Source organism: Gordionus sp. m RMFG-2023, chromosome 1 (genome assembly GCF_954871325.1).
Source record: "Gordionus sp. m RMFG-2023 chromosome 1, tfGorSpeb1-WG-v2, whole genome shotgun sequence".
NCBI lineage: Eukaryota > Metazoa > Nematomorpha > Gordioida > Chordodea > Parachordodidae > Gordionus > Gordionus sp. m RMFG-2023.
Genome location: NC_088775.1, coordinates 71,211,381 through 71,226,589, shown reverse-complemented (window position 1 = coordinate 71,226,589; position 15,209 = coordinate 71,211,381). Strand labels below are relative to the sequence as shown.

The following is a 15,209-nucleotide window of genomic DNA, read 5'->3' as shown; positions in this document are numbered from 1 at the left end:
ATGAATGTTGGGTAATAATATAGAGGACAAATAGGCACTTGAAGGGATATCCCAAATCATTTATTTCCCCATCTTATTAACCTTTTCAAATATTTTCTTAAAATTCAGGTATTTTAGCCCTGTCATTTTATCCCAAAAAATTACCACCTTCTGTTTGAAATCAAATTAACAATAAAAAAATTTGTCAATATATTTGAGTAAGATTTTATTAAGAAAATTAATTTCAATTATTCGAATCGAATGCAATGGTAGATTTTATTATTCGTACGAATTCAAACACTATTCGATTCTAATTTATTTGTTTATTATAATTTTTTTTTCTAAATTGTTGAAAATATTATTTACTTACATACAAAATCACCGACATAATTATTCTTTCATATTTTTAATTATTATCCGTCTGAAAAAAATGTTTTTTTATTTATTCTCTTACAATAAAAACTCTAAATTTATAAACAAAAAAAATAAAACAATAAAACGACTCCATTAGCATCCTTCCATATTCCTTAACTGGTTTACCTAAAAATTTACTATCCTTATTAATTATGGATATTGAAAAATTAATTAATAAGTAAGTAAAATTAATTTTATATTTCATATAATAAATACTATATATAATTTTTTCGGGGTTTATTTTCTAAATACCAAAATTTTCATCATTTCTTTAAGATTATCTAGATGTCCAACAGAGGATAATGCCAATGCTATATTGACTAAAATTTCGGCTTACGGAGAGTCTTTACCCCATCGTTTCCCTCAATTTACTGGCACACAAGATACAACAGCTGAAGAGATCTTAAGATTGACACAAGCTCAGGTACTTACGCGGTATAATCCATTAAAGGTAATATAATATAATTTATGACTATTTATATACTACTATTTTTGTATATTATATATTATTATTTTGCCCTTTTATAAAGGTTTTGTTCCATTTCGGTTTTTTTTGAAAAAATTCATATCGGTTCGGTTCGGTTTATAATTTATAACGGTTCTTATCGGTTTGTTCCGGTTCTTATAAATTTGATTTAAAAAAAAATTTAATCATAAACCATATATATTAATATTAGAGAAAAATCTTTTTAATTTATATTTTTATAATTTCTTATTTAATTTAACTACGATAATCAAATAGATATTTTTATTAATGGGTCGAGATATATAGCTGAGCCAAAACGACATTTTTCAAATTTATTTTATTGCAGAATAGAAACTAAAAGTATGGCAAAAAATTTCTTCAAGGAAAATTCAAATTTCAAATTTAGGTTAATGGTTTAAAATTAATTATTTTTTAAAACCGTTTTGAACCGTTTAAACCGGTTTAAAATATTTATAACAGTTCGGTTCGCTCTTTTTATATTTTCTTTATAACGGTTCGGCTACGGTAACGGTTCATAAAATTATAACGGTTAATTCCGGTATGGCGGTTCGGTTCGAAACCCTGATTTTTATAATATAGCTTTTCTGGCTACTTAAGACGGTAATTATATATACATCAACTAAATATTATGTTTATATATTATATTACCCATATGTAATTATAAATTTCATTTATAAAAGGTTGATTCAGATGGTAATTGTGCATATAGAGCTGCATCTTTGGGTCTTTTTGGAGATGAAAAGTATCATCTATACATCAGACTTGTGGCCGGAATAGAAATGATTCTTTTTAGACATATATACGACACCAAAGACCCCATGTATGAAATCATTATTAGTAATTATATTATAATAAGTAGTTATGACAATTTATTAAGTGATATTTTAAGAATAGGAGGTTGGGCCGAGACAATGCATTTATACGCTATAAGTGCTGCCATTAATTTACCAATTTCTACTTTTTATCCTCCTGTTAATGGCAATCTTTTAATGGAAAACCCCTATACAATGAAAATATATGGACGGGGTGTTAGAAAACAAACCCCGTCTAAATTAGTACTAATGTGGTCCAGTTGTTCTGAAATTTATAACTTAAATGATATATTTAACCATTTTGCTTTGTTAAAACCCATTTTATCAGCCCAACCACCTTTTGAAGATGTAAAGATTAAGAAAGATAATATTTTTAATGATAAAAACAATAATTCCTTTATTATAGATGAGTCTACACAAGATATATCTTATGAAATAATAGAGAATAATTTCGTCGATTTTGATTTATCTTTACCTATTAATAATATAAAAAATCTATCTTTTAATAATTCTTCTGACTTAAGTGTTAATTTAAATTATAATTTAGGCGATTTAGATATAGATTTAGAATCAACTTTATCTATACCTATTAATGATAAAAAAATGTATCTTTTAATAATTCTTCTGATTTAAGTGTTAATGATAATTATAATTTAGGCGATTTAGATTCAACTTTATCTTTACCTCATAATGATATAAAAAATGATACTTTTGTTGTTAATGAAAATAATAACGATATGTCTTGTGTAGATTCTGATTCAGATATAACATTATCTATACCATTTACATCAAAGCATATTTAGATAGGAAATTCAATTCTGAGTTCAATGATATAAAAATTTATAAAATTAAACTTAAGATGTTAGCCTTTTCCCTTCGAACGTTTTCGCGACAAAAATGTTATTTTTTGAACCGGAAACGTAAAAAAATACATCTAAGCATAATTGGATAGAAAATTTAATTCTGAGTAGAATGATATAAAAATATTCAAAATTGCATATAAGATGTTAGCCTTTTCCCTTCCAACGTTTTTACCACAAAAAAATTTTTTAAATTTATTTTTTGAACCAATAACGTAAAAAAATACATCAAAGCATATTTAGATAGGAAATTTAATTCTGAGTTCAATGATATAAAAATTTATAAAACTAAACTTAAGATGTTAGCCTTTTCCCTTCGAACGTTTTCGCGACAAAAATGTTATTTTTTGAACCGGAAACGTAAAAAAATACATCTAAGCATAATTGGATAGGAAATTTAATTCTGAGTAGAATGATATAAAAATATTCAAAATTGCATATAAGATGTTAGCCTTTTCCCTTCCAACGTTTTTACCACAAAAAAATTATTAAAGTTTATTTTTTGAACCGATAACGTAAAAAAATACATCAAAGCATATTTAGATAGGAAATTTAATTCTGAGTTCAATGATATAAAAATTTATAAAATTAAACTTAAGATGTTAGCCTTTTCCCTTCGAACGTTTTCGCGACAAAAATGTTATTTTTTGAACCGGAAACGTAAAAAAATACATCTAAGCATAATTGGATAGGAAATTTAATTCTGAGTAGAATGATATAAAAATATTCAAAATTGCATATAAGATGTTAGCCTTTTCCCTTCCAACGTTTTTACCACAAAAAAATTTTAAAATTTATTTTTTGAACCGATAACGTAAAAATTACATGAAAGCATATTTAGATAGGAAATTTAATTCTGAGTTTAATGATATAAAAATTTATAAAATTAAACTTAAGATGTTAGCCTTTTCCCTTCGAACGTTTTCGCGACAAAAATGTTATTTTTTGAACCGGAAACGTAAAAAAATACATCTAAGCATAATTGGATAGGAAATTTAATTCTGAGTAGAATGATATAAAAATATTCAAAATTGCATATAAGATGTTAGCCTTTTCCCTTCCAACGTTTTTACCACAAAAAAATTTTTTAAATTTATTTTTTGAACCAATAACGTAGAAAAATACATCAAAGCATATTTAGATAGGAAATTTAATTCTGAGTTCAATGATATAAAAATTTATAAAATTAAACTTAAGATGTTAGCCTTTTCCCTTCGAACGTTTTCGCGACAAAAATGTTATTTTTTGAACCGGAAACGTAAAAAAATACATCTAAGCATAATTGGATAGGAAATTTAATTCTGAGTAGAATGATATAAAAATATTCAAAATTGCATATAAGATGTTAGCCTTTTCCCTTCCAACGTTTTTACCACAAAAAAATTATTAAAGTTTATTTTTTGAACCGATAACGTAAAAAAATACATCAAAGCATATTTAGATAGGAAATTTAATTCTGAGTTCAATGATATAAAAATTTATAAAATTAAACTTAAGATGTTAGCCTTTTCCCTTCGAACGTTTTCGCGACAAAAATGTTATTTTTTGAACCGGAAACGTAAAAAAATACATCTAAGCATAATTGGATAGGAAATTTAATTCTGAGTAGAATGATATAAAAATATTCAAAATTGCATATAAGATGTTAGCCTTTTCCCTTCCAACGTTTTTACCACAAAAAAATTATTAAAGTTTATTTTTTGAACCGATAACGTAAAAAAATACATCAAAGCATATTTAGATAGGAAATTTAATTCTGAGTTCAATGATATAAAAATTTATAAAATTAAACTTAAGATGTTAGCCTTTTCCCTTCGAACGTTTTCGCGACAAAAATGTTATTTTTTGAACCGGAAACTTAAAAAAATACATCTAAGCATAATTGGATAGGAAATTTAATTCTGAGTAGAATGATATAAAAATATTCAAAATTGCATATAAGATGTTAGCCTTTTCCCTTCCAACGTTTTTACCACAAAAAAATTTTTAAAATATATTTTTTGAACCGATAACGTAAAAAATTACATCAAAGCATATTTAGATAGGAAATTTAATTCTGAGTTCAATGATATAAAAATTTATAAAATTAAACTTAAGATGTTAGCCTTTTCCCTTCGAACGTTTTCGCGACAAAAATGTTATTTTTTGAACCGGAAACGTAAAAAATTACATCTAAGCATAATTAGATAGGAAATTTAATTCTGAGTAGAATGATATAAAAATATTCAAAATTGGATATAAGATGTTAGCCTTTTCCCTTCCAACGTTTTTACCACAAAAAAATTATTAAAATTTATTTTTTGAACCGATAACTTAAAAAAATACATCAAAGCATATTTAGATAGGAAATTCAATTCTGAGTTCAATGATATAAAAATTTATAAAATTAAACTTAAGATGTAAGCCTTTTCCCTTCGAACGTTTTCTCGACAAAAATTTTATTTTTTGAACCGGAAACGTAAAAAAATACATCTAAGCATAATTGGATAGGAAATTTAATTCTGAGTAGAATGATATAAAAATATTCAAAATTGCATATAAGATGTTAGCCTTTTCCCTAATCCAGTACTCACAATATCGTTATACTTACTATCAATTTAGTTTTGAAAAAAAACTTAAATAGAATATACATATAATTTTAAAAATTCCATTATTTTAAAATAACCAAATATAATTTAATTAAATAAATTAAAAATTAATGAAATTAAATAAAATTATAATCGCAATTTATTTCAAAGAATTAATAAAAAAATTGAAATATTATAATCCATTTTTTTAAAATAACCAAATATAATTTAATTAAAAATAAAAATTAAATAAAAATAAAAATAAAACCGCAATTTATTTCAAAGAATTAATAAAAAAATTGAAAAGATCTTAAAATTTCCATTTTTTTAATATATTATAATGTAATATTATTATAATATTTTTCTCGTAAAAAAAGCAATAAATCAATCAAATTACACATTAATCATTTTCTTTGTTATTTTTATTTTCAATATTATTTTTTAGCCTTTCGTATCATGTAGCCTTTCGACTTATAGGCCTACCCTAAAATATGGGTTATTGCTTAACGGGTATATTATTTTTTTTGTTATTTTTTTTATGTTTTTTTTAATGTTTTTTTTTGTTATTTTAAATTAATGTCAATTTTATTCATTAAATTGAAATATAGTCTTAAAATCTAAGCAATTTTAGGAAAATTAGCATAAAATCTTAAATTTTGTATTTATTAGGGGTAAAATAGACCCCATCTTTAAAGTTTAAGTGATTTTTTTAACCTTTGTTGGGAAAGGTTAATTCGAAATAAATTGAAATAAATTGAAATATATTATTGAAATTTATACAAAATAAAAATATTGAAATATAGTAATAAACGAGTCAATTTTATTCATTAAATTGAAATATTGTATTAAAATGTATACAGATGATTATTAAATTCATAAGAAATTCTCCAAATATTAAAATAAAAAATTTTAGGAAAGTAATGAAAGAAAGAAAAGAAAGATCACTTAAAGTAATAAGAAAGAAAGAAAAGAAAGATTTTATTAAATTCTTAAGAAATTCTCCAAATATTAAAATTTTTATATAAAGCTAAAATATTTAATAAAAAATATAATAAAAATATTCCGAGTCCCCATGGGGATGGGGATTCGGAATATTTAAATATTTTTTTTAATTTAAAAAAAAGATTCCAAAAAAAACGTGGGGATTCAAGATCTCGAATCCCCACGTTGGGATTCCGAATCCCACTAGATTCCATATCCCAATACGACATATATATACAAATGTTTTTAAATAAGCGAGGCGATGACAGTTACAACCATAAATTGCATTTCTAATTTTTTTTAAATTTATCTAATGCATTGTATGATATTTTTAGGCGTTTTAACGCATCCTGTAAATATGCAGTCCATAAAGAAACTTTTAGACCAGAGGTGGACTGGTTATTTGGGAACATCTCGAATCATTTATGAGAACTTTGAGGCCAGTGAGGTATTATTTTACTTTTCTAATAGAACTCTTAATTCAGAGGTTTCCGCTTATGATACAGTCGAAGCCTCTGGTCTTCTATCTCAATGCGTTAATAGAAATTAAGTTATATTAGTCATTATAATTTATGAGATATTAATAACAATAGATTCACTAAATAAGTGTTTACAATCACTAATCTAGTGGATGCTAAAATTTGTATTGATTCCACGATCAATATATTAAAAAATAAAAGAAGCGATAATTCTTTTGATTTGATTGGAATTAAAGCTGAAAAACATTTAGCAAAATTTAATCTCATGCCACTAAAATCATCAGGGGTACGTAAATTACCTATAAATTTTCAAGATTTTTAGTCTACCAAATTACAATTTGATTGTGAAAAAGAAACCAATTGGAGTTCTTTAAAAAAGAATTATTATGAAATTATTGATTACTTTATTGATCGTTTTTTAGATAGATTTACACAAGATGACTATAATCTTCTATCAAGTTTTAATACATTGTCCCCCTTGACCCTGATTATTTTATATCAGATAAAATGCCCCCATTAGAATCATTATTAAACTTAAGTGTGGAAACATTATACATCATGAAAAGAAGCAAAAGGGTTATTAGCTGCAGAAGTTAAAGAAACACATAATTTTGAAAATATCCTAAATATTATTGTTGCAGTTTTGCTTTACAAAAAATTGCATTATGCATTTCGTAAACAAAAATAATGTTTTATTAAAATATCCCCGTCTATGTAAATGGGAAAAAAACGCATGATATTTGTAGATTTTTTCATACTTTAACAGTTTTAACAAGTGGGATGTAGAACTTTTTATTCTTCGCTAGGGAGACTATGTAAATGTTGATTAAAGAAAAAGGATATATAATGGAGAAATTATGATGCGAGAAAGGATTATTTTTTTTAACTAAAATTTACTTTTTAATTTTTTTATTTTTTTCTTTTCTTTTCTTTTCTTATATTAATTTTAATTTTCTTTTATTTTGATTATGTTTTTCACTTTGTATTTAATTATATTTATTATTATTTAATAAAGGATTCAACTATAATTTTAGTATATATTTGCTTTTTATATTTAGTTGATTTCCAATGACAAAATCTCCCAATTGTGACAATGGTGTTGGAGAGAGGAGGCCACAGGGCAATTACAACTTTTCAGTATAATACAAATCAATATATACGGTGGGACAAGGAGAAGTGTCAAACTGTATTCTAATACAAAAAAAAATTCCAGAAGAACCTAAGAAAAATATGCAAATAAAAGTGAAAAGAAAAATTATTTTGATAAGATTATGTTTATGTAGAATATAAAATCTAAAATTAAGAACAAAGAATTATAAAGGTAGCATTCATAGTAGATAAGATATAAAGAAGTTTGTGTTTAGTTATTTAAAGGTGATAATTAGGAATTTTATATTTAGACTGGTAAACTAAAAAGCATTTGAATTTTAACTATGACAAAGAAAAAGAAACATAAATTGCGAAGGTTGATATTAAACTAATAGTTTGCTAAGATATAATAATTTAAAAATTCGGCGAATAAGATTAGAATATAAATTTATTGTTAGGAAATAGTTGATGTTGTAATTAAATTCTTATTGAAGATTTACGTTTAACTTTTATTTTAAGGGCTGCGAGAGATAAAACAGCCTCAAGGATTTGATATGTGAATGTAGTATAATATTAGGTTGTAGATTAACCAAAAATCTTCATAAAGAGAAACGGCTTTCGTCATTAGAAAATTTATTCCGCAATCGAGCTCAATTAGAGATCGGATTTTTATTTTTTGAATCAAATAAGATTTTAAGGCAATTAGGCAACGTTATTCTAATAATAGTAAAAAGTAGAGAAATACTAGAAATACTAAAAAGAAATGATAAGATTTATTTTAAATTGTTTTAATCGGTTTTAGATAGAAGAAAATAGCGTGCAGAATGAAGAAATAATTTTTTTTAATAATGATATGGATATGAAATACTTCGGAAAAAAAAAGTAGGAATTCAGGATGTTTTTAAAAGAAAAATTTTAGTGTAATATACTGATATAAAATTGTGAAATAAAAAGTACGTTTTTTTTAAACAAGTTGTGCTAGAATTAGAGAATCATAATTTTGGGTTTTAAAATTGATGATAGACATAATTGTGAGAATCATAATTTATAAAGGAACAAATTGATGATAGACACATTTATGAGAATCAATTTCTGATGGAATGAAATTGATGAGACATAATTATGAGAATCATATTTTCAGATAGAATAAAATTGATGATAGACATAATTATGAGAATCATATTTTCAGATAGAATGAAATTGATGAGACATAATTATGAGAATCATATTTTCAGATAGAATGAAATTGATGATAGACATAATTGTGAGAATCATAATTTATAAAGGAACAAATTGATGATAGACACGTTTATGAGAATTATAATTTCTGATGGAATGAAATTGATGATAGACATAATTATGAGAATCATATTTTCAGATAGAATGAAATTGATGATAGACATAATTATGAGAATCATATTTTCAGATAGAATAAAATTGATGATAGACATAATTGATTTGTTTTTTAACAAGTCTGCGAGAGTTATGAGAATCATAATTTTGGTGTGTTGAGAAACAACGAGACTTGCGAGAAGATAAGTCATTTGGTGAAAAAGAACAAAAAAAAAGATATTTATTCCAGTTGTTTTTGAATAATGGACGTGAACATTGTTGGTAGTGGGGCTTTTGAAACCTAAAAATAAAAATAGAAAATAAATATATATATGAAAAAGAAATTAATAATAATTAGGAATCACGAAATCATGAAATCAATTTAATTCTTTATTCAAAATTATAACATTATCAAATTAACAAAATTATAAAAGTAAAAATAATAAAAAAGATTAATAAAAATAAAAAATAAAATAAAATACAAAAAAGTTAATAATTATAAGATGCTCACGAATGGTAAAAATTGGAGTTTTTATACTCTTTTCATAACTAATATTCATAACTTAAATTATTTTCAGTTCTCACTATTCAAATATAATATTTTTATCCCGCGTTATAATAATAAATCCAAAAGAACTCTTTATGCAAATTAAATATAAAGTACAAATTTAACATCTAAAATTTATTTACATATTACAACAAACATCATAAAGAAGAAAAGAAACAGATATTTTAGTTTCTTTAAAGAACAGGCGTGTACCACAAGATTACAAGATTTCTTTTAAAAATTTAGAACTAAGATTTATTTTAGATTCAAGATATTCAAGAGAATTTTAGATATAGATACAACGGTAGAGAGACATGTTGACAAAGGATGTGGATATTACCTACAAATGGCTCAAGGAAGATATGGATTTGGGCTACATTGAGGGTAGAGGGGTGATAGAATTTGACATCGATGTATTATAATTTTAAAATTTAATTAGACAAAAAAGTGAACAAATATTTCGAAGTTAAGAAATAAAATAGATTAGGCAAGGAAGAATTAGATTAGAGGCGATAACCTTACGAAGTGGACATATGATATATTCGGTGTAGTTCAAATTTGAGAATAAATGGGTAAGAAAAAGGGACAAATTATTTCAGAAGTTATAAAGGGTTAAATAGATTATTTTAGGTCGAAGTAGATTAGATGCGATCTGAAACAGTGAGACCAAGATCAAGTGGGAATAAAGACAAAGTCGATATCTAGGAACTGTCGTAAGATCTATACGGTTACAAGAATTAGATGCCTAGAACTTCAAAGACAAGCGACTAGATAGAACAAAGGGTCAAGACGTTCGAGCTGCAATCGTTAATCGCTGACCAATATAGCCAAGTGTTAACTGAAACTCTAGTCTAAGATACGAAAGTAGACGATATAGAGACAAGAATTCGTCGAAACAATAGTAATCGCAGACAAATTATCGCCTATCATTTTCCGAGAAAAAGCATTGATCAATTGGATAATTTACCAAGGTTAAAACGAAATATAATTAAAAAGAGCTAGAAGAATGTATCGGGAATCATGATAACAGAAGTGAATCGAGTTCGTAAATTGCCTATAGAGATCAAGAGATAATCGTTTACAAGGGGTTGACAAGAAACAGAAGGATTAAAGAATTTCAGATTGTAATCGGATACATAGAAGTGAAGAATATTAGACAATAGACCGCCGTCGTGAGAAACTAGAAGACATTAAAGATTAAGATGAATAGATTTGGTGGAGATACAAGATCTGTAAAGTCGAAATCGAAAGAAGTTGGTCATTCGCTGATTGGTGGGTCTAACTTAAGTGGAAGGGTGTTGCAGTTTTGCTTTACAAAAAAAATGCAATATGCAAATCGTTATCAAAAATAATGTATTATTAAAATATCCCCGTCTATGTAAATGAGAAAAAAACGCGTGATATTTGTAGATTTTTTCATACTTTAACAGTTTTAACAAGTGGGATGTAGAACTTTTTATTCTTCGCTAGGGACACTATGTAAATGTTGGTTAAATAAAAAGGATATATAATGGAGAAATTATGATGCGAAAAAGGATTATTTTTTTTAACTAAAATTTACTTTTTAATTTTTTTCTTTTTTTCTTTTCTTACATTAATTTTAATTTTCTTTTATTTTGATTATGTTTTTCACTTTGTATTTAATTATATTTATTATTATTTAATAAAGGATTCAACTATAATTTTAGTATATATTTTCTTTTTATATTTAGGTTCTTAAGTTCACAAACAAAAACATTCAATTGTGACAATTATATATAAAAAAAATATTTGTATTTAAATAATTGTATAAATGCCACTCAGCAGAGCAGCCATTTGGGTATGAACGGCTTCTTGTGAGGCCTCATTCTCGACACTAAAGAGAGTTTTATAGAGCACTAGAGAATCGATGAAACGAAAATAAAATTTAGTATTAATGGCTTATGAAAAAAGAATAACATAGAATTAATATTTTAATTCATTTATATTAAAATTTAAAAATAAAAATCTTCCTATTATATAATAGTATTATTTTATATATTCATATTATAGTATTATTTTCATATTACATTTACAAATTTTTAATAAAAATAGCAAAAAATTAATATGAATGCTTAATTACTGTTTTATTTTAAATAGTGGACCCCTAAGTAAGCAACTGGCCCACCCCCCATCTGGAAATTTATGGTTGGGCCCTGTATATGTATACATTAATTATACATATTTTCAAAACCTAATAGATTATATTATAAAAATTCATCTTAGCAGAATGCCGATGGCAAAAATAATTATTTTATTTAAAGTTGTTGTAATGTAGGAAGTGTTCTCCTTTTGTAATATATTTTCATTCTAATTCATGCTATTTTTGACGAGAGTTTTTCTAGTTAGTTAAAATTTTTGTATTTAGACTTAGCGATAAATATTAAAAATAATTAAATTATACATTTTCATATATTCGATAACTATTGCAAAAGTATTGTGCTTTTACTTCTTCATATCCACAGTTAGATGAAGATGTATAGTAGTCTAGCTATAAGAAGGGGGAGGGGTTGGGGTTAGATTTTAGACTAAAAAATGTAGATCGTACGTTAAAAAGTTTCAAAAATTATTTTATATTTAAATAAATATCTCCAAATGTAAAGTTAGTTTAATATGATTATCAACAGTTAAATTTTCTGTAGTGAAAGAATATTATATTACTATAGAATATATATCAGTTCAGTATAAAGTTATTTTTTATTAGACTCATTGATAATAATCTTATTAATTATAATTTGATATTATTGATACCTATTCTTATAAAAATAGTGAATTTATGGTACACAGTCAAAACCGAATAATTGTGAAGCGTTGAGACTAAAAGAAATTTATTTTTTCGTAACTATCCGGTTTTTCGCAATTATAAGATTAAATATAATTTTTTGTTAATATAGGGGAGAACAAGGCTTGTCGGCGCAATTTTTGTAATAATCATCATAGCTCCGAAAATAAAAATCGTATAAGATTTTGCAAAATACTGATTGATACCTTAAGCATCTATCTATAAATATATATTGTTATATTTTTTAAATATTTGTTCATTTTTTCTCTAAAAAGTTTAGTGAAAATTTTTTTTGAAACTAGTAGCCCCGAACCCGAGGTTAGTCGGAACATCGATGGGGCTAGTCGAATCAAATAGTTTATTAGGCTTTTTATGAGACATAAAAAATTGTTTTTTAGATTTTAATATATAATTATGATACTTTATTTATATAATATTCTATTTACAATTATAACAAATAAAATAACAATCTTTTTTGACACAGGACCCGCCCAACCTTTACATAATCTACTTTGAAACCATCTTCAAAATTATGAAAATTTTTAAAATCCAATTTACATATAATACCTACAGATATCTTTTATTAATTTTTTAACAATATTTTTTTTTTGATTTTTTATTCTTCTCTTTTAATAGAGGTTCCCTCTTGAATGGGGGTAGGGGAGAACAAGGCTTGTCGGCGCAATTTTTGTAATAATCATCATAGCTCCGAAAATAAAAATCGTATAAGATTTTGCAAAATACTGATCGATACCTTAAGCATCTATCTATAAATATATATTGTTAAATTTTTTAAATATTTGATCATTTTTTCTCTAAAAAGTTTAGTGAAAATTTTTTTTGAAACTAGTAGCCCCGAACCCGAGGTTAGTAGGATCATCGATGGAGCTAGTCGAATCAAATGGTTTATTAGGCTTTTTATGAGACAAAAAAAATTGTTTTTCAGATTTTAATATATAATTATGATATTTTATTTATATAATATTCTATTTACAATTATAACAAATAAAATAACAATTTTTTTTGACACAGGACCCATGCGCCCAACCTTTACATAATCTACTTTGAAACCATCTTCAAAATTATGAAAATTTTTAAAATCCAATTTACATATAATACCTACACATATCTTTTATTAATTTTTTAACAATATTTTTTTTTTGATTTTTTATTCTTCTCTTTTAATAGAGGTTCCCTCTTGAATGGGGGTAAAGATCTCAGCATTTTTTCCTTGTTCCTTTAATTTGCGAATTACGAGATGAGATTGGGACTTGGATAAATGATGATCTGGGAGATTTATGTTTGAAGGGATAGGAATATCATTAATTGAGGAGTTAGTAATAAAACTAAATGAGGGGCTAGGAATAGAAGGAAAGGTGTTGCGAAGAGAATTATTCGATGAGCTAGGAATTGAGGAATTTGGGAGAGGATGTCCTGGACTTTCTCCTATTATAAATGATCTTTCATGATTGGATGAAGAAATAAAATCCTCCATCGAAAAATATTTTATTATAAGGGTATATTCCACATGATTCAAATCCTTTTTGAATATCTTTTGAAGAGGCTGCCAAAGGTAAAATATCCTTTATGAAATAGTTGGAACCACGATATTTGGCTGTTCCATCATCGGGGAGGGGGAGGGATCAACGGAGTTCTATGGTCCGGGAATGTCGGAGGGTGGGACTGGGGGACCGGACTTAGCATGACTTTTGATCATCGTACAAATTAAATTTTTTGAAGAAAAATCGAAAATTTATTGAATCTAGTACTTTAGCCGTAATCAAAAACTCAATTATTTACAATTAGTTCGACGAAAAAAAAAACAAAATTTTACAAAATAATTTAATGATTACGATTATATATTTTATTTTGTTCATATATACTAAAAATTTTGTTTACAAAATAAAATCCATCGACATATTTTTTTATAAAGTTTTTATACGTATTGGCCATCCTTAAAACTGGCTAGGACCAGTTTAAGGTGAATAAAGTATAAAAACAAGCTTAATTTATAATTTACAAATCGTGTATAACAAAATAAAGAATAATACAAGTGGAAATAAAATAATATAATAACCATCTTTCTTTTTTTTATAAATTACAAATCGTGTAAAACAAAATAGTTATGATGGACAAAGGGAACAAAATGTGACAAACAAGGTGGGGAGGTTTGGAAAGAAGTAGTATTATAAGAGATTTCATAACAAGATGATGTAATAAACACAACACTTTATAATAAATGGAATATCATAAAGAGAAAAAGAGATCCCACGGTGATTTCGCATCCACTAATCTATCACCTTATTATAAAAAAAATTTAAAAGCCCATATACTGTTCTGTTTAAGGGTTGCAATTGAGTACATTGTAGAGGAAGAGATAAAAGTATTATACCATTATCTATACAGTATTGAATAGCATGATAAGATTGATGAGATATGTGATTATCCAAAATTAGCAAAATTTTATATTTCTGGCTGATCTGGTACTAGAAACAATGTGATTTAAAAACGTAAAAAATTCATCCTCCTGCATCCACCCAGATCCGTTGAATGCACCATTACATCCCTGAGGACAGTCTCTAATAAAATGATTATAAAATTTTTACTTGGAAAAATAAACATGGGAGGAATTTAATTTTCTAAAGCGTTAACATCCGCGCCATTGTTACTAGAGTGCCTTGTTCTGTGTAAGTGATGGATCTGACTTGTTTCTGACCCTTCTGCGCAACAATTTTTGATGGATTTTGCACAATTGTCAAGCCTGTTTCGTCCATATTATAAATTGACATATGTCTTAATTCATGTTGACCTAGTATTCATTATATAGATTAAAAAAATATAGAACGGCCTCTTAATAAAACC

General features: G+C 25.6%; 1 protein-coding gene across 1 annotated transcript; it reads left to right on the top strand.

The window, feature by feature from the left end:
- Positions 1-525: 525 nt before the first annotated feature.
- On the top strand, positions 526-5,629 carry LOC135922414 (uncharacterized). Its single transcript, XM_065456798.1, has 4 exons — positions 526-571; positions 670-844; positions 1,561-1,700; positions 5,565-5,629. Exons 1-4 carry the CDS (start codon positions 546-548, stop codon positions 5,605-5,607), a joined length of 384 nt encoding a protein of 127 aa, XP_065312870.1. The 5' UTR covers positions 526-545; the 3' UTR covers positions 5,608-5,629.
- The last annotated feature ends 9,580 nt before the right edge of the window (positions 5,630-15,209 follow it).